This window comes from Hesperophylax consimilis, chromosome 17 (genome assembly GCF_061612785.1).
Source record: "Hesperophylax consimilis isolate HC1 chromosome 17, BYU_Hcon_1.0, whole genome shotgun sequence".
Lineage (NCBI taxonomy): Eukaryota > Metazoa > Arthropoda > Insecta > Trichoptera > Limnephilidae > Hesperophylax > Hesperophylax consimilis.
In genome coordinates, this window is record NC_142852.1 from 34,493,196 (window position 1) to 34,517,973 (window position 24,778).

The 24,778-nt window shown below is 34.3% G+C and overlaps 1 protein-coding gene across 1 annotated transcript in view; it reads right to left on the bottom strand.

The window, feature by feature from the left end:
• Positions 1-24,778, bottom strand: part of LOC149416482 (Kv channel-interacting protein 4-like) — a 56,858-nt gene that overhangs the window by 22,165 nt on the left and 9,915 nt on the right. Inside the window, exons 3-4 of the mRNA XM_089642009.1 lie at positions 17,965-18,034; positions 17,075-17,145 (exon numbers count right to left, since the gene is read on the bottom strand). Of these exons, the coding sequence (XP_089498135.1) occupies positions 17,075-17,145; positions 17,965-18,034 (141 nt within the window). The remainder of the gene's footprint in view (positions 1-17,074; positions 17,146-17,964; positions 18,035-24,778) is intronic.

Below are 24,778 nucleotides of genomic sequence, written 5' to 3' on the forward strand. Positions count from 1 at the left end.
ATAAAATATTTGTAAACTAGTCTGTCTCGGCACAGGATTTCCTAGTGAGACAGGCAAAGTGAAAAAAAAATTGTAAACCTTTTATATAGATGCACATAATAAAAAAAATAAATAAAAAAAATCCTAACTTCTAACAATCCTAACACATAGTCCGTGAGATTATTTTTCATGAAAACGACGCTATACAAACATACAAATCATCCGAATATTATTGATTACAGTAATCACCTACCTAGGCGTCTACATACTTGTTTTGCCAGGCACCGATTTGCTAAGGAACGGCCCTGATCAAGTAAATCAAATACTTGATTCAGACTATGTCAAGAGTCAAAATAATAACAGAGTATGTGTCAATATAAATGAAGCAAGGATTGAATATGGAATTATAGGATGGAGATCTGCTGTATCTAAGTATATACATAACCTGAACACATTAAAAAAGGAATCATTAAGACCTTTACTGAAAGTACCCATAAGAAAGCCTTCGATTGAAATTTTCAATAGTTTTGATGTACCAAATGTACAACAAATACTGAATCCTTAAGGCGATGCACTACGTAGTAATGCAAAATCATGTGTTTTTGGTTTGAAAATTTGGTCGCCTAGAAATGTTTCAGATGCTTGATTAAATACTGCGAGTAGAATACATCTTGGCCTTTGAAATAATCGATTATTTTTTAGATAAGTCTTTTTATAAGCCCAGAAAAAAATTATGTAAAGGCCTATGAAAACTGCTTTAAAGTTCAAAATCTCCTACTTATGAACCCATTTTCGGTTATAATTTTATTGTATTATGTGGCAAATTAAGTTATTTATGAAATGATCGAAAAAAAAATTAACTATTTATGCCTGAACATCCACAAAATAAAATAAAAGGCACTTTTTGGCCATGTTTTTTTCATGCATAAATCAAAACAAGCGGATGGTGTTAAGCGGGAATTTAAACCTTATCGCCATCTACGTAAGGGTTGTTATTGATAGCGGCTCAATTTAAAATATTACACGACGTAGTGCATCGCCTTAACAGTAACGCGTATTCATCAAACAAGGTCAAATCACAATGTAATGTGTTCGATTACACGTAAATGAACTGCAAATCAAATCCACAAGAAATACGACAGTAAAGAGCTCATTCAATTGGTTTTGAATAAATCACGGGAAAAAGTGGAATTAAGGAATAGCCTACCTTGTATTCCCCAGAATCCCGACAATAGGGCGCTCGACGAACTTGCACTGTTCGTTGTGAAATTTCCTCCGAAACGAGATAATCTTTAATATGATTTTTATATTTGCAAACCGAGCACAAAGCATGTGAATAATACAATTAGAACACTACGATTGCACCTTCTTGCTACAAGACACGAATTCGAATGTTGTACTTGCGACAATTTACAATGCAACAAAAAATCTTTTTCTTCTTAAGGAAGGAAATGGATGGTAGGTGTTACAGTAGATGGGAAAAATGGTAGATATTATCCAAAACTGTTTCAATACTAAACAAAGAATGACATAAAAAATATTCCAAGTCATAAAACCACATTTGGGCAAAGAAATTATATTTATTTTTCGACGAAACTCAACAATATCCTTCCCCCTGAGATATAAACCGAATAGAAAATTTTAATGATTACAAATCAAGGTTGAAAATCTGGCTAAAAGAGATTAATGAAAAGAACGGTGAAAAAAACATTAAAAACGACATAGAAAACTAATAAAACAGAAATGAATAACTTTAGTCCGTAGGAGTATGTAACATGGGTGTTGTGTTACGGTATATCCTCTCTGTTTACCACTGAGGGACACTTCTGCTTGGTGTTAAGTTAAAATATACGTATTTTTCTAGCACCCTTCAAAGTGCCCAATGTTTTCATTGGATCGGAACGAATAATAATAACAAAAATATTTTCCTTCAAAAATATCAACACCCTTTTCGGAAAAAAATAATATCAACATGTTTACAGTTAGGCCCGGTTTAACGATGCGTCGTCAAGTTATGAAAGCTTGCTTTAACCTTCTCTATGCAGAGCTGGAAAATATTATTCGATGACCGAGATCACACGCCGGCGGTACCGTTTAAAACGCCACAACGGGGGTTTGTCCGAGGCTTGACAAATTCTTATCTGAAATGTTTTTTTTTTTAAATGGATGCACATACGATGTAAGTTATTTATATTTAAGAACAGCTGACGTGTACCCGGAGTTCCTCGGGTTGTGAATGCTTTGGAGAAAGGTTTTTAGGCTGTGATTTTTTTATACACAAAATGAATATCTTTATTAATGAACTTATTTTAATAATAACTTAAAACACGAAAATTGCAGAGAAAAATTCTCTTAGTCGCTGCGCACCCAGACAGCCAAATTCCTTAACCTTTCCCTTACTGTGCTAAAAAAATCCACGCGTTCCGGTGCTGTGTAGTCAATACACATCTCAAAATAAGCGATTTAATATCGGAAAAATATAAATATTCATAGCTAGTCGCCTATGTTTATTATATTTTAAATCAAAAGTGATAATAATTGTAATTTAATTGCTGAAAACATGAAAAAACCATCGGCAGATGCTAAAAAAACGTGCGAGGGGTCCACATCTAACGACGGTCCGCGACCGACTGGCTGGCGGCTGGAGGCTGGCACACACACAGCTATGCGGTCGTAGATATTGATGGTCTAAATCAAAATACAACTGCGGACGTGTGGATTTCTCATGTTCCCGCATAAAGAACTAAAGCGGGACATCAATAGAGTGTCATTTCCTCGCACACTCTACGCATAGCAGTGTCACACAGTTGATTGTATTGGTGTATTTGTTCCCGATTTTTAACAAAAATCTACGATTTTTAATTGAAATTGAAAACTATGTAAAATATTATTTTTTTAATTCAGTGCATAAATGTATAACGGAGGAATACCTAAAATCTGAACTCAGAATTTATTATATTTATAGAGTTATTAGAAGTAATGTGTAGTAAATACACACCACTGATAAGGAAAGGTTAAGAAAAAAACACACTGGGTCAACTTACGCGACGCACGCATTAACGGGCATACGAACGAACGCGTGTGACCACGTGACGAGTGAGATTCGACGATTATTTTTTAGGTTATGTTTATTTATTCGTAGCTTTGTCACGTCTATTTACGATTTACTTAGTTCATTATTTTATTAAGCCAAATGTCAAAACAAACAACCATAGATATATCAAACGTAACGGTAGATGCATAGATTGAAACTTTGCAGCGAAGACGAGCAGTAGCTGACTCAATATTTATGCATAGAATTTTAAACAATTACATTGACTAAACTAATTTTCTGTCCCTTATTAACTTAAATATACCTTTGAGACGTACACGACATACAATGCTATTCCACACGCTTCATTAGAAAACAAATGCAGCATCTAATTCGCCAATTAACCGAGCTCTTCATACTCTAAATAATATTTGTCTTAACTCTAACATTGACATTTTTTTCGGATTCACTGCCCAAATTTAAACGTGACATCATGTCAATAATTTAAAGTATTCAATGCGCATACATACATTACACAAGTCACACACACACCTATAAACTACACAAGTCACATGGTAATTAAGGAATAAACATACCATTTAGCAGACATTACAAGGAAACAAATCATAGGTACACAACATGAAGTATCTTATTCCTGTATATTGTTTCATCTCTGTAAATCATGTACTGTTTGTTTTTATAATATAAAATAAATAAATTAATTAACGTTTCGGCATAGCAAAGTAAAGAAATAACTTTTTTTTGGAACTTATATGATTAAAGAGTTAACGAGAGACTTGTTATAAATCGGTAAAAATTGGGTATGCGGGGGCTTAATGCGTTGCTTACGTAGCGTACGTTGGCCCAGTGTGTTTCTACCTTAAGGCTCGTACGGTCACAAGTATGTTTTGTATAAACTACATATTTCATAAATAGTTCCGTTGTCGCTGAATCTACAACGCATTTCAAATTTACTCTCGGTCAGTATTAAAACGAATGGTGGATTTTATTGCATGGAATTTAAATAGGGAACTGTGGTGTTGTGAAATTGTAATACAAAAAAAAACAAGTTTGTCTTATTATTATATATCACTAGCTGAAGTATCCCCGGCGTTGTTTGGGGTTACTAGGGATTAGAATAAAGTTTTGAGGTCTTGAATTCTAATATATCTGAAACATGGGAACATTAAAAAAATGGATATAATATTATTTCAAACACTTGAAAAAATAGACCTTTTAAAGTGCTTGATTCATTTGATCAGTTTTTTCAGCCGTATTTACTCCTCTTCATCATTTAGAATTTTATATAGAAATACAAAATTCTAAAAAATGCGTTTGATAGTACAGAATTGCTTGCATTGAAAAGCTTTCAGATTCCACTAGGTAGTAGATACTAGAAGTCAGGATTTATTTTTGTGCGAAAATTCTGGGACTAACTACCATATGTATTCCTCATTGCCCAGAATACTTATGGAGAGAAATAATTATACCGAGTCAGTGGACATCTTTGATTTATCACTTACTGTATAATTTTTAATTTTTTAACAACTCGGTCTTGGCAAACACTTTTTGCCTCATTCACAGTCATACTCTTCTATTATTCTGGCTCTTGACATGGCCCGACTTTAGTTACTGATTCAATTGATCGGGTGTACCCGACTTTTGCTACCATTTGCATTTGCGTCATATATTCTCCTTACACTCCTTTCTTCTCTCATTCACTCTACATGCCCAAACCATCTAAGGATCCCTTTCTTAATCTTACTCATTACCATTGATCATACATTATTTTATCACACATACGCCTAAGGGATCTCATTTCTACAGCATTCAGTCTACTTTCATCCTTTCTCTGCCAGTTCCATGTCTCACTTCCATAAATCAGGGTAGGTACCAGCAATCTATTGTGGACTGCTAGTTTCGCTTCTTTGGACATTTTTTTTGTTAGCACTATCAATTGAGTTTTACCAGCACATGTAAAAACCCCTAAAAGGGGCGATAATAAATTAATATGATATATTTCACCGGTCGGTGGCCGAGTTGACATTGCGTTTGGGTCCCACTCAGGCGTAGTGTGTTCAATTCCTCGGCTGGCTAAGTCCTCCATCACAACACAAGCAACATTTTCAGCTTACTGTGGTGGTAGTAGTAGATTTTCAAAGATTGTCAGTTTACTCGTAATATGGGAATGTTTGTCATTAAAAAAAAATTAAATTAAATTTCACAGTAAAAGGGCACTTTTGAGAAAACTGTCATTGGTAACAGATGAATTTCGCATCCAAGTTTTTATTATTTACGTAGATTATTGTGTAGATTATCATCTTTCCATCAGTTAAAGTAAAACCTTTCCTAAACTTGCCTGCTAAACGATTGGCAGTTAAAACTTTTCTCGTTAGCTTTATAATCTGTAACGACTCGAGCTTATACAAGTAGTAACTTCAGCGCAGACATGAATTCCTTTAAAAATATATTATATTTTTCTAGAGAAGTGAACCTTAAGAGGACATAAGACGTCAAAATAATATCAGTTATGGGCGTTTTTAGTGGGCGCGGCTATAGCCCTTAGAGTAATACTATAGCCCAAAACATTTCGTTTACGCCCCGCGTTGGTCAAAATTTCGCACAGTGTGACATAGTTTGATTTCACACGGACAAGTTTTATAATTATAAATTTAAAATGATAATAATAATTTTCATTATTGTTGGCATTAGTTAATGAATTGCATAATTTGCATGGTGTTTTGAAAATCGTGGTATCTACATACAGTATATAATCATCTGCAGTATGCAAGGCATCCCAAATAATCATAAATCACAAATACTTTTTTGTTATTATTTTTTTTCTTGATAGAACAATCCCGATGAGTTCAAAAACTCACTGTAGGACGGGAGGAACTTACAATACACAGGTGGGAGTAATTAGGTACAATTTTACATTGGTATTTTGATATCAAAATTATAAGTTTCACATACGAAACAGTACAAAAATAGAAAAATAAAATATTTTTACTAATAAAACATAGACATAGAAAATAGTTCGTACATTACAGTTTTTTTACATCTCAGATTTTAGATTTTATTTCTTGCTAGAGCAATCCCGATGAGTTACAGAACTCATTGTAGGACGAGAGGAATTTACAATACATAGGTGGGATTTAATGGGTAAAATTTTATGTCAGTATTTCGATATCAAAAAACCTTCACCGTCCAATGCTTTGTTTTTCTTTTGAAGTGGAAAAAATATGTCATCGGAAACCAAAATGAATGTACTTCTTATACTCCAAATTGAATAAGCTCAGGAATCGCTGGAAGTTTATTGAGTGCGTATACATGTATATACCTACATATTTATAGATATATAAAATTAATTAAGCTGTCATTTTACAATTAAGTTCTGTAGAAAATTTAGCCCAAAAATTTACTTTTAAGTGTTTATTTATGTAGTACCGTCTCAATTCCGTTAAGCATTTTCCTTGGTGCCGTCATTTTGTTCGGGATAAAACTCATTTTGTCTTCTGTTTTCCCATATTTAACTGAAACGTACGAATATATTAGCCAAGAGATTTATTATAAATTGGTTCAATTTTACCTTAAATTTGAAAATCATTTCAACGTAAGTAAGTGCAGTAACTTGGGAAGATAATTGTACAATTCTATCTACAACAAATGATCTAACAATCTAAACTTAAAAGATGAATAACTCTTTTTAATATTCGAATGACTTTAGGTACTTTATAGGTAACATATGTCTAATTGTCTGTATGGAGAAAAACTTTCGATGTAGAGTATTTGTTTTATGGAAAAAAAACTTTCGAATTTCCAAAATTTTATACCGGTCACTTTGTATAATACCTTATACTAGGGCAGACCCAGTTAATTCTTTAAAAATCTGTTTGCATTTTAAAGTAAAGCAATTTTCGGTTAAAATATTATATTAGGTATTTATGGCATGTCTGAGTTCTTCACAATCAGTTCCAATTTTTCTGTGCCCAAAAATTGGTGTGACTGAAACCCAAATAATATAATTTATATGTAAAAAGAAACTACATTGTTTATAATTATTATATTTGAAATACTTTTTATATGAAATAAGTTTTACTTGATAATCATTTTTAGGTGTGACAATTCCAAATAAAAATCGCACGTAACAGCGGAACTTTTTATTCAAAAAAATATTTAAGGTAATATTTAACTATTAAAATAAAGAAACTTAAGAATTAAAAACACTTCTACCAAATCAACTGTTTTCATATTTTTTTAACAATGTCCAAATTTATCTGAAACATGACCACTGTGCACATTTTAAGTATAAACAATTGAAAAAAAGTAATGTTTTCTTTTATATTGGTGAAACATACAAAAAACCTTTACTCACTTGAGGAAGGAGTTAAATTATAAAAAACAGCAAATTTCACTAATAGAATTAAAAGTAATCGTTTGATTAAATAAATAAATACGTAAAAGAAATCACCGTACATTCGGGCCGGAACAAAGACGACCTTTCCGGCTTGAGCTCTGGCCGACACTGACCTGGAACGGTCTAAGTACTTCAGCACCTGCACACGAATACAGTTGCGTGCGTTACAGTATTAAAGTACTTACGGCTGTGTTTCCTTTAGCGGTATAGAAATTGGAAATTTCAGAGTGTTATATTTTGATTAATTCTTATGAATACATTAATAAAATCTTTAAAGTTTCTAGAGAGATTCGTCGGGAAGTTACTAATTCATCGTCTACAAAAATAAAATCTGGTGCTTGCCGCTTATCTTACAACATTTTACAATTAATAAAATGTATATACCTTTTTCCATAATATATTTAATGATAAGGTCCTGTTTTTATTAATCTTATATATAAATAACTTGCATCCCTTCGAATCCCTCTAGAAACATTTAACATTTTAGTAATAAGCTCATCAGAAATAATTAAAATGTGAACGTCGGGGCAAATCCCCGTTATCAGGGTATTGTGTCACCTTAAGTGTTGGTGAAATAACAGAACGTTGAAAAATAGAACATTGATATAACAAAGCATTAATAAAACATAACATTATCAACACAGAACGGCGACCAAATAGAACATTGAAAAAACAGGATGGTGACAAAATGGAATAATAAGAAAAAAAATAACATTGACAAAAGAAAACGGAAAAGTGACTAAATAGGATATTAACAAAACAAAGCATTAACAAAACATAATTTTATCAACACAGCACGGTGACCAAAAGAAACATTGACAAAACAGAATGTTGAAAAAACGGAACATTAACAAAACATAACATTAACAAAACAAAACAGAACGGTTACTAAAGAGGACATTGACAAAACAAAGCAAAAACAAAATATAAATTTACCACCACAGGACTGTGATCAAATGGAACATTGATAAAACGGGACGTTAACAAAACGGAACATTAACATAACTCAACATTGACAAAATAAAACAGAACAGTGACTAAATAAGAATATTGAAAAAAAGAACATTAAAGAAATAGAAAGTCGGCAGAAAAGAACATTAATCAAAAATAACATTATCAACACAGGACGGTGACCAAACGAAAAATTTGATATTACTAAAACAGAACATTTAAAAAAAGAACACTGACAAAAAAATGGAACACATACGAAATTAAAATTATATAATCTAAATCTTACATAACTTATATGTTCTGTTTTATCCGTTTACGAGTTTCGAGTTAAAAGTTAAATTAAAAATATTTTTAAAACACACTCTCTTATCTCTTTCGTCATTATTTTAATAGAAATGTTGGTATAAGAACAGATTTAATGAAATAACAACAAATGTACTAAAAAAATCTAAATAAAGGAGAAAATTTAAGTTTTACTATCTGCAGTTCCCGGCGTTACCCGGGATCTACTCAGTGTTTTTCAAAATCTAGTGAAGACGGTGACTTTCCTCTTGTTTTGAAGGTCAAGTGAGCAATATTTTATCAGTCTCAAAATAAAAATGTAGATTTGTACATAAATTAAATCCACGCCTCTCCTGCCACAGACACTCTTCTTTACATAAATAGACAGAAGATTGAATTTAATAAATAAGTAACTTATCATTACGCCGTTTTTCCGCAAGGGTAGGCAGAGAGAGCGGACCGCCAAACAACTCGGTCACACCACACACTCCTTGCCTCATTCACATTCATACATCGTCTCATACATATTCTAACTCATGACATGGCCCGAATCAAGTATCTGATTCACTTGATTGTGCCATGTCTTCCTCGGTCGTTCCCGACTTCTGCTGCCATTCACTTCATATCTTCTTCTTCTTCGATGGCGCTACAGCCCATATCGAGCTTTGGCCTCCTGCAACAGTCGCCTCCAACTCCTCCTGTCCTCAGCGGCTGACTTCCAGTTTGTCACCTGGAGAAGCTGTGCTGCATCCCCTCTTACCTCATCTTCCCACCTCAGTCTGGGTCTTCCCACTTTTCTCTTTCCACCTGGGTGACCAGTCAGAATTATTTTTGGGACGCGTGTATCCGGCATTCTCTGTACATGCCCAGCCCATCTCAGCCTGAGGAGTCTCATGTGATCAGAGATGCTAGGGGCCTTATATATATCGTACAATTCTATATTGTGCCGGATACGCCACTGTTTGCCCTCTTTCACGGGTCCACATATTCTTCTCAGCACCTTTCTTTCAAAAGTATCCAGCATTTCAGCCATCTTTACCGTCAGTGTCAGCGCCTCACATCCATATGCCAATACAGTTCTTACAATGGTCTTATATATGGTTATTTTGGTTTTTCTGTGGACACTACGTGTACCATTAGCTTCATATAGTGTCATTAAATTCACAATGTTACTTTTATCGATTTTAATTCGGATTTTTATTTTCTTCTAGTGCAAAGATAATGCATTAGTCTTCATGGGGCATCGCCGGTTTTTTCCACCATTCCTTTTTTCGTTATATATATTCCCTTCACTCCATTCTACGTACCCAAACCATCTAAGTGTTTCTTTATTAAACTTACGTCAACCTTTCATTCTTTGGGAATTTCCACATTTCTCACACGATCATACGTGGTTTTACAACACATATGCCTCAGGGATCTCATTTCTACTTTCCTCTGCCAGTTTTAATGCCTCACCACCATACGTCAGTGTAGATACCAGCAATCCATTGTGGACTGCTGCATATAATGCTGAAAGCAACCGCGTTCTGTCCCCCATTAATGGAGTTACCTGCATTTCCCTTGTTTCAATATCTCTGTCAGCCTTCTCATCTCTCTAGAACATACTTCCTAAATACACAAACTCATCCACCTGCTCCAAGTATTCCTCATTCACAGCTCTATATTGCACACTGTTTTCGTATTCTCTCTTTCAAACACCATTACTTTAGACTCACTTACATTATAATTAACTCGTTCTTCATGCATACTTCCTTCATCCTAGACACGAGAGACTGCAGATCATTCATACTATTAGCAATTAGCACCGCATCATCAGCATACAATAGGCAACATACTTTCAGATTACTCAAATTCGCGCCCAATCCCACTTCTTTCAATTCTTGCATACAATTATCCATGTATAGATTGAATAAATACACAAACTCATCCACCTGCTCCAAGTATTCCTCATTCACAACTATATTGCATACTGTTTTCGTACTCTCTCTTTCAAACACCATGTGTATTACAACATATAAGTTAGAAGGCATATATAAATATATGTTTTACCTAACTAAATTAATGGAGAAATTCTACAGAAGCGTCAGTTAAAGTGACTTGTATAGGAGTGATTTATTGAACGCGACTCTGTTATAAGAATTGAATGAATGGAAAATTTTCATAATTTATCAAATGATGCTAGTATGGGTGTTTAGTATTGAAACAGTTTGGGATAATACCTACCATCATTTCCCATCATATACTATAATTCCTACTATCCATTTCCTTAAAACAGCCTTACCCACATTGGAAAGAAGAAGATGATTTTGGTTGCATTGTAAATTATCGCAAGTCAGTATATTCGCATTCGTGGCAAGCAGTTGCTATCGTTTTGTCGTCGTGAATCGGAGTCGTATATTCACATGCTTTGTGCTCTGTTTGCAAAATATCATCTCGTTTTGGTCTACAGTGCCAGTTTGTCGAGAGCCATACTGCAAGGATTCATGGGAATTCAAGGTAGGCTGTTTCCATCATTCCGCATTTCCCGTGATTTTAAAACCCAATTGATTGTGCTTTATATCTTCGCTTCCTTGTTGATTTGGTTTACAGTCCATTCCGTGTAATATAACACGGTATAATATGGTATTCTCATACAGACAAATCTGTCAGACTAACCAAACATAATAAGATAGAAAGATGATGAGAAACATCAGAGAATATTAATATGTAAAAACGAAATCGAACACAGAATCTCCCTCTTACCGGGACAACGCCTCTAACTACTCGGCCATTGCGTCGTCATTTTTACGTAATATTTGTCGATCTCATATTTTAAATTCAGAACAATATTATTTTCCACTAATTTTTTTCATATTTTTTAGATGGTTACGATAATTTTCATAGTTTTTTTTGTGAGTACCTATTGCACAAGAGTCCCAACTGCTCCCAACCGCCTGGAGCAAGTGACTTAATAGAATCCCCGTTTGATGTATGTTATGGGGTTGAAGGTGTTGGTTGGGGTTGGTCCCAAACACAGCTAAAGCCATTTCAAACAAAATTTCGGGGACATTACAAAAGAGAACATTTAAAAACCAAAATAGTGAGAAACGCCATTGACCAAACAGAACATTGAAAATACAGAACATGTGAGGTGGGTATGGGTACCGCCGCCCCGGTATCCATTTATTGGATAACCAACCTATTATGGGTCACTTGAAGTGGTTCGCTACGTTTGGTGACTTAGCAGTTGTACCCGGGTACATCGAGTGAGGTGTGTTCAGTTCTTGGCGGCGGATGTGCCTGACCACATGCTGCGTAGCGGGCCGGATCGGGAGAGGCTATTCAATTTACTTTAGGTTATTTTTTTGCTTTAAACCGATTAAACAAGAGTCCCAACTGCTCCCAACCGTCTGGAACCAGTGAGACTATTGCATCTTCAATTGGGGTGTGTTGGGAGGTTTAAGGTAGTGGGGATGGAAAAGAGATGGGAACGAGGAAGGTGGGGAAGTAACCTGGCTCTTCAGTTAAAATAAGCATTTGAAACAAATAAACTCGAAGATGATTAATCAGTATGTATGAGACGATGTATGAATGTAAATAGCGCAAGGAATTAGTGCCATGAAATATTTACGTTAATATTCATCTTGGAGTACAGAATTTGTCTTTCTTTTGTTAGAAAAAATATACTTTCTGTTTGACAGGGCGGTACAAAATTAACGCACACCTTTTAAAAAGGTATTATTACCCGTTAATTATTAGGAAACCAAATGTGGTCCCAAACTTCATATGCCGCTGTGAATGCAGGTAACCAATATTGTTCCAGAGCGACCATACATTATTTAATGTTAGATATCTCTCTTCCTCTCATGCGAACATTTGTGATTTTATGTCTGAGAGAACGAAATGAATTCACTTATGGTCTTTGGAATATTTGTACACGATTCAAAGGAAAAAAAAAACCCAAAAAATGACAAAATGCATGATTTCATATAGGAATATTGAAATATTCCTAAAATTAATGACAATTTCAATGTTGCTTGAGACTTATATGACAACATATTTAAAATACTGAAGGGCTGAATTAATGTATTTGAAGATAAAAGAGATAATCTGTAAAAGTGTGATTTGAAAGAAAACTGATTTACTAAATTTATTATTTATTGTTGTTAAGTTTAATTTGTAGAACTCCATTTTTTTATTTTTATATATTCAATAATATTGTTATTGACAGTTTATTTTTAAACAAGTTCTGCTGTGTAATTATTATTACGCGTGACAGCTGTTTCGCCCTCTGAAGGCATTATCAAACTGTGGGTAGCCCACTTACAGACGATACATTTATATTATTTCTAGGTAGGTATTTTAATTTCAATTACTGATTTCTTAATTGATTTCTGAGTAAAATATTAGAAATTATTAATGGTTATTACCCCAGTAAAGTTTCCCCAATTAGTGTAATGTTTAAATTTGACTGAATGTCTTTATGTTAGTTATTCCCAAACGATGACTCATAGGGTCATTTTAATAGCATAATTAAATAATTCATAGTGCACTCATTTTATAAACCCAATAACATGATTTACTAAAGACCTTTTAACTCCTAGGTCTCAAACAAGTTCATGAAATTAACAATTTGTTCAAGAAATTTCATCGATTTTCGCAAATATTAAATCGATTTTAGAGGAAGTAACAAAAAGTAATTTAGTTCATTAACTTCAAAAAAGAAGTACTCAAGAAAATGATGTTCCTCAGGGCTTTTTTCATCTTCGAGGATGCTGTGTAGACGGTATTTTTAATGAAAGGAAGGAGAGGGAGTTCTGGGATGGAAAAGGTAATCTGTGGGTCAGTATGTCTAGGAGTGACGGACGTATCTAGGAGGTCTTCAGTTTGCCACTTAGGGTGAACTATGAATGGCATCTATATTGGCTATCCAATTAATAGTTCCCGGGCGGCGGTACCCACGATTGCCTCACAAATTGTACTTCATACAGCTCAACTTTAGATGTTTGTATAAATTTAAAATAATGAAATAATGGTTTCATGTTCATTATTTACATGGTTTTGTGTATTATTTGTAAATTAGGTCAAGTTTTTATGTACATTATGTAAATGGTTTTGTGTGTGAATTGTAAATTAAGTCAAGTTTTTATGTACGTTATGTAAATGGTTTTGTGTGAGAATTGTAAATTAAGTCAAGTTTTTATGTACGTTATGTAAATGGTTTTGTGTGAGAATTGTAAATTAGGTCAAGCTTTTTTTTAATTTTTAAGAGAGTTTTTGAAAGTATGTTTAAAAATTACAAAAGAAAATTTATAAAGCAGTATCTAGAAGAAAAACATAACAAAGAGTTAATCTTTGTTAGGTTACAACTTTGTGTCTATGTTTTTCCTTCCCGTGTCCACAATCCGTGTTAAATACTTCTTTTGAAGTCTGTTATTTTTGGTTTCTAGGGAGGGTATTAAATTACAATTTTCTTTATCCAAAAGTCGTTCTAGTTTGGTAGAATGTATCTTGTAATGAGGATTTTGTGAATAGTTCTCAGTTTGTATGCGCCAAGTTATCCTGGTTTTTAATGCGCAAATTGAAATATTTTTTGAATATAATTGTTTCAGAGACATCAAACTCAGGGCATTAAAACATTGTCTGTATACATATCAGTAGCTTGTTTGGATGCATCTCTCTCTCTCCTTTGTGTCTCCCCAAACCAGAGACTGAGAGACCCTTTGACCTCTCCAACTAGTTGATTGTCCCATTGCCTTTCGTCACAGTGGGAGGGATATGTTTATATGTCCGTCACTCCTGGAATCACTGATCCCTAGATTCCTATCAAATTCTCATACCTTTTACCTTCCCAGAACTTCCTTTCCTTAATTTGTTTTACTATCCCCCTTATTAATTACTATCCTCCTTATATTAGCTTAAATACTTGACATCTCACTTTAGTATTTTACGTATTTCTGCCCAAATACATAAGTTACCATTGATAAAATTGACTGAATAGTTGGGATTTCTATAGTTTAAAAGCCCATAAGACAGAAAAATGCATGGGGTCGTCGGAAGACCCAATTGGTTACAGACGTTTTGTTTGGTATCTTGGCCTGTCAAGAGTTAAAAAAGACGCCCCACACAACATCCTAACGTATGGGGAAAAAGTAAATAAAAATTAAATTCAATAGATCAGTTATTTTTTAGCAAGCCTGTACCCCGGACGTTTTAATAAATCGTTGGTATTAGCTGACTTATTTCTTTCCCTTTTCAAGACAAGCTTTTTAATAAAAATAACAAAAAATAGCATTCATTCTTTTCATTACCTTCTCCTTTCATTTAGTTATTCTTCTGTATTGTCAACCGCAAGAAACTGGCGCATTTTTCTGCTAGTTCAAGTTCGAATTTGATGAGTTACCGACTGTTTATATAAAATCATAAATCCAATAATTGACTGCCCTGAACGTTTGCACTTATTTATTTATATAGACACACTGTATAAAGCTCAGAAAACCTTAATAAAATTAATACTTAAAGTACCTATACTAATACCTACTTAAACCATATTCAAAAAATTCCCAGTGTCGACGATTCAAAAATTATAATCAATACAAATACTTACTTTCCTTTACAAGAACCTAAACACATTTAAAACTTCACAAATTTCTCGCAATACTAGAACAAGACATGCACACCAACTACTAATACCAAAAACCAACACATCCTTTGGACAAAAACACTACAGATTCCAGGCTATAAAACTATTATATTACAGAATACAAAAAACACATATGGAACTGGCTACAATCCCTTTAATATTTAATTTTTTATATGTCATATTTTTTTTGTTATAACTATGGAAAAATCGATTTTATATTTTAATTTTTATTGTTACTCTGTGTAACTAACTCCACTGTATTGTTTTAGTATTATATAACTTTACAATTGAAAAAGCCCTCCACAACACAGGTGAACTCCTAGCGTGGAGGACAATATACTATACCTTTGTAATATAAATATATTTAAGAATAAATAATTTAAAAAAAATAGAAAATATGATTATACATTACAAAATAATATTTATATTATTTTTTATACAATTCTCCTTTTTCTTGATTGTCGAGACTTGTCAACTCACCGTCAAGTCAAAGCATTGAATATTTTGGTGTAAGCCTAAATGAATTTCGACAGTCGATACGTAATGTGTAATTTTTGAAGCCCTTTAAATCTTCTTCATTCATTATAATTGTAATTTTCCTGTACCCCTTGTAATTGTCTTCCATCTGTACTTTTTATATCATGTGTAACGACAAAAATTTCAATGACAATTAATTGCGCATCATTAACACATGCTCTCCTTTCACTGCCATCTCTGCTTCTAATACGTACAAATATTAATTTATTTATTTGTAATGGATTATATTATTTGTCCGTAAATAAATAAATAATAGTATACTAGTGGATCCCTCGCAGTGCTTCGCTATTGCTAATGTCTTTCTCAGGCGCCTCCAACTTATTTAACTATTTACATTATTTATATAGTAGTGAATGGAAGTAGTGTTTTGTCCATTTGGAAATTAATTCTGTCCATTAGGACATTTATTCTGTCCATTTTGACATTCGTTTTGTCCATTTGGAAATTCGTTCTGTCTATTCGGGCATTCATTCTGTCTATTTGGACATTCATTCTGTCCATTTTGACATTCGTTTTGTCCATTTGGTAAATTGTTCTGTCGAATTGATTTTTTAATTACATTTTGTAATATAACACATTTTCTGTTATTTTACATAAATTTTTAATTTAAAAACGTTCCAGATATATTATTTAAGTACGCCGGTATGACGAAAGACCGTTATTTATAATCGAAACGATGCTTTAAATGGCTTTTGCCATGTTTGGTGACCGACCCGAATAGCCAGGAATCTAATTCTTCACCTCCTTCCCTCCCCTACTACCTTCAGTCTCACAAAATGCCCTAATTGAGGATGCCAAAATCTCACAAGCTCTGGTTAGGAGCAGTTAAAAATCTACATCGCATACGGAATTCACCTAAAAATATATTAATATAATATGTAACGTGACGAAACCGCATGACTCTAATACTTTCTTGCTCACATCTATTACGGCATCCCTTTCTACCAACGCAGTACATTGTAGATCTCATATTGGTTACGCAAATCATAAGCCAACTGATAAAAGGCAAGCTCCATGCTACCTGCCGAATGATTTACAACGGACGGCCTATATAACTGGACGCTATGCCTTGAACGAGCAGAGATCCTTATCCTATGTTAAGCTCAAGACCTGATACAGGTAGCGAGATGTGTCGTTCCTTCATAAAATCATTTTTTCCAACACAGTTTATATGTACTTAAATTTAATGTTTTACAGTGGCGCCCAACGTGGGGCTGTTATAAAATATATTAATTTATATATTTTTACTCACCTCAAAGTTGATTTTGCTGCCTTGTGTACGTTTTATGGTATTAAAAACGTAATGGGCGTACTTCGTTGCATCTGGAAAATAAAATAATATCGTAATATGAGGAAATCATTCAAATTTATGAAGCAACCCCAACGTAACCTACAGACAACAAACATAAATAATTTTTGCTTAGTTTATTTTATATTTTGTGGGAACCAATAAATTAGAAGGTGAGGAAATCATGATCAACACACATACAACAACCTACAGTCCGCCTCACATCATGATGATGGACACTGCAATGCTCTCCGAAACGTTGGCTAAAGAAGAAGTTAGCGCAACACGGCATAACACCCCAAAAACAAAAACAAAAAAATAGTGATATTTTGTTAGGAACCCAATAAAACAAAACTCGGAAATAATTTGACCAGATTTTAAAAAGATTAACTATATTTTAGTATTGTTTTTAAATAAACGTGCTTATTTTTAGTGCTTTTATAATATTTTTCTTGTCTATATAAAAGATTTATAAAAAAAACTTGCCTATCGAAATTAGAGGAAAACAAATTATTTTAAGTGAAAATTATTGGCCTGAAATACCAATACAAATTAAATATATATTCCGCGAAAAAATCAGTACCCACAGATAGATTTGTTACCAATTGTTGACCAACTTATAATACAAAAAAACTTAAAAATCATCGCTAACTCATAAAACCAAAAAAAAATGTTACCAACTTTTGGCAGTAACCCCACTGAATTATGCCATTCGGGGACACCCGACATGACACGATCAAGTGACAAACACTTGAGTCGGCCCATGTCGAGAGTCAGAATAATAACAGAGCAATGGCATGTCTCTACCCCTGAATTCTGTTTTAAATGTTATTAAGATTAAAAACAAGTCCTACCTCCTTGTGGAAAAAATTGGGCGAAAATATGTTTGAAGCAGTCCTCGTCTACGACACCCGAAGGACATTCCTGAAACAATAAAAATCAATCAGTAATAATCAATTGTGCATGGAGAATCCCTCGCGTCAACAATGTGGAAGATATTCTCAGAATAATTTCATTTAATACGAGACAATACCCTAAGATAAAGCCAGAATCTTAACGTCGTAAGTGAAGTAGTCGTGCACAAAAATATAGATCGCGCGGTACTGGTTTATTGGACAGACCCAAGGTTGAATTTGTCAAATCAAATCTCTTAAATAAATTAGGAATCTTAACAACATAGGAAATAGATGGACTTTTGGTCGATTTTGCCCTAGCAGGCTTAGAAATTCGATCTTCCCATGGGACTTATTTTAATTGTTTCTGATGAACGTGTTACTAAAATCACAAATGTTTCTAGAGGGATACCTCAGGAAGTTACTAATTCATCGTCTAGAAAAATAAAATCTGGTGTTTACCGCTAATTTTGTAGTTTAAAAAGTTTTATAAAATTTACAAACCGTTTTACATAAAATATTTTAATGGTAGGGTGTTGTTTTTATTAATAATAAATATAAATAACTTCCATCAGCATGGATACCTCTCGAAACATTTGCTATCTTAGTAATATGTTCATCAGAAATAATTACAATGTGAGCGTCGAGCGAACCCCCGTTATTAGAGTTTTATATCGAGTGTTATGTCACCCACGCTAGGAATGTATCTGTTTTGTGGTAGTCATTTTTACGAAGTTAAATTGGCTAAATTTAACAACGAACACTTGGTTTAAAAAAATGATTATTATATACATTTAGAAATTTATGTTTCTGTGTTTGACCCCTATATACTTAAAAACTACTGGACCGATTTTGCTAGAAATTTCAAAGTTTGTTCTTATTAGTGTCAGGGGTGTTTAGAGACTGGTTTTAATGGTATAAAAAGTCGGGGACGGCCCAGGAACAGTTGAATAAAATCCGATACAGTGTACTTTTTTAATACTTAGGTATAATGTTATATACATTGGTGAATGGTGGAAGTCGGGGGCACCCGAGAATAAAATGGCACGATCAAGTGAAACAAAAACTTATATTAAGAAAACTTTTTAATTTTTCAGTTTTCAGTTACACTAGAATTCAAAACGACAAAACTTCACTCCAAATCATTGGTAGCCCCGAGCAACAAGCCAGTAGGTATATTAAATCCCGGCGTGCGCAAGTAAATTTTAGAATTTGTGTTTTTTCACAATTTATAAATTAAAAAATAATATATAGTATACTTCAGCTAAAATCCTGAGTGGAAGATACTCTCAGTATCGCCCTGGTGTAAGACCACCACTCAGATTTTAAACTTTTTCTTGAAATGACTTTAGACGTATTTGATGACCAGATCTGAATAGCCAGGTTCTGTCTAACCATCATCTTTCTCTTCTCCTTCCCCTCCTTACCACCTTTTACCTCGCAGCATATCCCAATTGGGGATGCAATAGTTTTACTGGTTTTAAAGAAAGAAAGAAACAAAGAGAGATAGAAAGAAACAAAAGATAAGATAGAAGGAAATAAGAAACAATTATAATTTTTAGCGGGAATCGACCGTCTGTAGAATAAATATTTGAAAATGTTTGATCAATCACAGCAGAAGTGATTATATACGAGTATGCCCCAACAAACTTTTTTAGGTATATCTCAGTATTTTATAAGTTCATTTTCTAATTTATAAATTATAGCTTGATTCCTTGATCATAACTGAAGACGGTCAAAGTTCAAATCCCAAGAGAGTTAAAATTACCCCGTTTCATCGAATATTTAATCAACTATTATGGGTTTTTATTTGTTTATGTGAATATCGCACTTCCCAACGGCCTGGAGCAGTGCGGCTATGGCATCCACAAGTGAGGTATGTTGTGAGACTGAAGGGAGGGGAGAGGAGAAGAAGATGAGAAGTAACAAGGTTGTGATCATTTCCTAGACCACTGATGTATCACAGTTTTGAATATTTCATAGATTTCTGATGTAACAAAGTTGTGAACATTTCCTAGACTGCTGATGCAACCAAGTTATAAACATTTCCTGGACTGTTGATGCAACAAAGTTGTGAAAATTCCTGGACTCTTTATGCTACAAAGTTGTGAACATTTCCTGGACTGCTGATGCAACAAAGTTGTGAAAATTCCTGGACTCTTTATGCTACAAAGTTGTGAACATTTCCTGGACTGCTGATGCAACCAAGTTGTGAAAATTCCTGGACTCTTTATGCTAATAAGTTGTGAACATTTCCTGGACTGCTGATGCAACAAAGTTGTGAAAATTCCTGGACTCTTTATGCTACAAAGTTGTGAACATTTCCTGGACTGCTGATGCAACAAAGTTGTGAAAATTCCTGGACTCTTTATGCTACAAAGTTGTGAACATTTCCTGGACTGCTGATGCAACAAAGTTGTGAAAATTCCTGGACTCTTTATGCTACAAAGTTGTGAACATTTCCTGGACTGCTGATGCAACCAAGTTGTGAAAATTCCTGGACTCTTTATGCTAATAAGTTGTGAACATTTCCTGGACTGCTGATGCAACAAAGTTGTGAAAATTCCTGGACTCTTTATGCTACAAAGTTGTGAACATTTCCTGGACTGCTGATGCAACAAAGTTGTGAAAATTCCTGGACTCTTTATGCTACAAAGTTGTGAACATTTCCTGGACTGCTGATGCAACAAAGTTGTGAAAATTCCTGGACTCTTTATGCTACAAAGTTGTGAACATTTCCTGGACTGCTGATGCAACCAAGTTGTGAAAATTCCTGGACTCTTTATGCTACAAAGTTGTGAACATTTCCTGGACTGCTGATGCAACAAAGTTGTGAAAATTCCTGGACTCTTTATGCTACAAAGTTGTGAACATTTCCTGGACTGCTGATGCAACCAAGTTGTGAAAATTCCTGGACTCTTTATGCTACAAAGTTGTGAACATTTCCTGGACTGCTGATGCAACAAAGTTGTGAACATTTCCTGGACTGCTGATGCAACAAAGTTGTGAAAATTCCTGGACTCTTTATGCTACAAAGTTGTGAACATTTCATAGATTTCAAATGCAACAAAATTGTGAGCATTAAATCGACTGCTTATGTAACAAAGTATTGAAGATTTCGTATACAGCTAATGCAAAAATCCATTGCTTCATAAAGTTTTAACAGCAGCATAAAATAAATAAGTAATTAAATATCATTGAATAATGAAACAGAACAAGATACAGGAAAAAAAGATAACGGACACAACTCGTCATATTGTTCGATCTCATATTTCAAATTCAAAATTAACCGTATCATCGTACAACTATTTTTCCCATATTTTTGGCATTTATCAATAAATATATTTTTTTAAAGGAAGCAAAATTGATTTGTAACTTATTTGTATAGTGTCACGGATAAATATTTCCGAATTTTTCAGGAACCACATTTTCTTATAATTTTTTTTTAAAGGTTAACCATCAATATAATGTATATTCAACAACAAAAAAGATTGATACCAAAAATTAGTTGCAAAATATTTTTAATTCTTAATTTAAAATATGAGATTGAAAAATATGATGTTTAGTAAATATGACACAGTGATCAAGTTGGTAAAGACGCCTTTCCCGGTAGACAATAGATCCTGGGTTCGATTCCTAGTTGTGTCCGTTATCTTTATATTTTTATGTGTCTTTCATGTGTCGTATAGATTGATCAGTATTATATTTTTCTTCAATGATATATTACATAATGTATAACCTTCAAAAGAAAAGTTGTTCCTAAATAATTAAATGTTCCGTTTCTTTCAAATTCCAGTCATTCATAAAAAGAGTCTTCGAGGGTGCCCTTTTGGCGCCTGTGTAATGCGCCACTGTTAGTCACTTAGCCCCAGTTATACGCAAACAATAATTCACTTAAATAAATCAAAAATGCTATTATTTTCAAAACAATGCGCGCCGATATTCAACCCGCCTTTGTTTAATGAAACCACTGACTTAAATATCACTAGATGGTCTCATTCACCGAAGACACCGAAAGAAGGTTGCACAGAAATAAATGAGTTGTTAAAAATCTCTTCAAACTATTAAAGATTCGGTTAGAAACGTGATTGCAGGCCGTTTCCTGATAAACTTTTAGTAAATTAACTTAACTCCGCACAGGCAACGAGGAAAAGATTTTGCCTCAGAGTTTATGTCATCTTTGAGGACGATCCTGTGAAAGGAAAGAGAGGAAGTCCTGGGAAGAAAAGAGATACAAATTTAGATATCAGTGTGTCCAGGAGTGACGGCGTATCAATCTATGGTCATGGTCACCGGTTGGAGAGGTCAAAGGGTCTCCCCAAACAAGCCTCTCCCAGACCACGCAGATGGTGTGCAAGCGCAACCTGAACACACCTCACCCGATAAACCCCTGCTGAATCAACAAACGTAGCGAAGCACTTTGGGTGGCTTATGGCAGAGGTTTTGGTTATCCAATACCCAAAACCCAAACCCACCTCCCAAATTGAAATAATGACGAAATGCGAAAAAAAAGGATTTTTATGGACACGTGACATCATTCGTATTTTACTTAAACTGTATTAGGAAACCTAATAATTCATTCGGTATAGCCTGCATTCCCGTTTTTAAATGGATTAACAAAAATTTAAGAGATTCTTAATGGCCAGGTACTTTTCGAAACTTTTCCTTCTCCATCGCATTACAGTATTGTCTGCCAGTAAGGATGTCATAGGTCCAATGACACAGGACTAGTCCGGGGTCAATAGATCATTTTACACGACCCAGGTCGAACATGACCCATTGGCGAAGTGATCGGGTACTTTCAAACAAACTATAGACAGATTGATGTAGGAGGTAGATAGATCATAGATGTATAAATAGTCTAGACTGGGCATCTCGAGTGTCGTTATCGCTACACGGAAATAATGATGGGTAATCTAAAATGGATTGTCACTGCGTTTCTTCTATCCAGTAACTTTTATACAGTTACTGTTAAAACCAGTTCTCAGTAGCCGGAAGGATTATGGGTATGCCAATTGTTAAAAAGATCAGATTTAGATACTAGATCCAAACTTATCATCTCTCTTTCTTCACCGCAAGAACGATATTGGAGACGCCTGGTCTACAAGATGTAATTATCTATGGTTCTCGCTCATCACAGGCGCTGACTGATCTAACAGTTGATAGAAATATTTAAAATGTACAGGGTTTTCCAATAAGAGGTGTTATTTTGATATTCAATCGTAAAAAATCAATGGTTTCGTTGCTTGTGTGGCACGTAGCGCCGTCTTGTTGGAATTAAACGTTGTCCAGATCAATACCATCCAATTCCGGCAGTAAAAAATATTAATCATCTCTCAATAACACAATCCATTCACCGTAACTGTTGCTCCAGCCTCATTTTCGAAAAAGTAAGGTCTTACGACTCCGCCGGACCATAAACCGCACCAAATAGTTACACGTTGAGAAAAGAGAGTCTTTTCAAAAATAACTCTTGGGTTTTCCGAGCCCCAAATGCGACGATTTTGCTTGTTGACGAAGCCACCGAGGTGGAAATGGGCCTCATCACTCAAGATGATTTGCATTTGATTCACTCAAGTGAATTTTAATAATTTCAATGCGTTGTTGAAGCGTGTATCGTTCCATTTTTATTAATAAAATAGTTTCTACTTGTCAAATGTCCAAAAATGACAGCTTCAAAAGTAACATCTAGTGAAATAGCGGCTATTCAAAATAACATTTCTTATTGGAAAACCCTGTATATTCAAACTACAAAAGGGACTGAACCTTCCTATCCAGAAACCATAGTCGACAACTCTACCAAATAAGCCAAATCTCGATTGGACAAAACCAACGCCTTCGAACTTCGATCGAAATTTTCAATAGTTTTGATGTACCAAATGTAAACAAATATATGCTAAATATATACAATTGAAACAATTCAAAAACACTGAATCCTCTACAATACCGCGTATTCATCAAACAAGGTCAAATCACAATGACACAAAAAATATTCCAGGTCATAAAACCACATTCGGATAAAGAAATTATATTTATTTTTCAACGAAACTCCACAACATACTTCCTGATGAATGAATGATCAAAAATCAAGAATAAAAATCTACCTGAAAGAGATTAATGAAAAATCTACATAGAACACTATTAAAACAGAAATGAATAACTTTAATCCGCCTCAGCACAGGTCACCCTAGTGAGAAGGACTTAGAAATAAAATTTACTATTCATATATTTAATATGATTTAGATTCAGACTTTTCGTTTAAAAGTCAAATAAATAGGACTGTAAGCACCGTTTTTTTTCACCTAAGACAACTCAAGTCTGTCCGAAGAAACCTTTCTACAGAAGCAACAAAACTACTTATCAACTATTACGTAGTCTTACGTCTCGATTACTGCAACGGCATTTATGCCAGCCTTCCAAAATATCAAATTGACAAACTTCAATCAGTTTTTAATGCAGCAGCGCGGCTCATAATCGGGGTTTCAAAATACTCGCACATTTCAGAACACCTTCGTTACCTTCACTGGCTCAAGTGCCATGAAAGAATCCAGTACAAACTGTGCTGGATGGTGTTTAAATCCATCAATGAAATGGCCCCACCCTACATCTCTGAACTATCCGTCCCCGAAAACACTGGTCTGAGGCAGTCAACTCTTAGATTAGCAACATCATTAGCTGTAGGCAGACTGATGGAACCTAAGCGCAAGTCAAATACTAAGTTTGGTGATCGCGCTTTCGGAGTGTCTGGGCCGAAGGCTTGGAATAAACTCCCTCC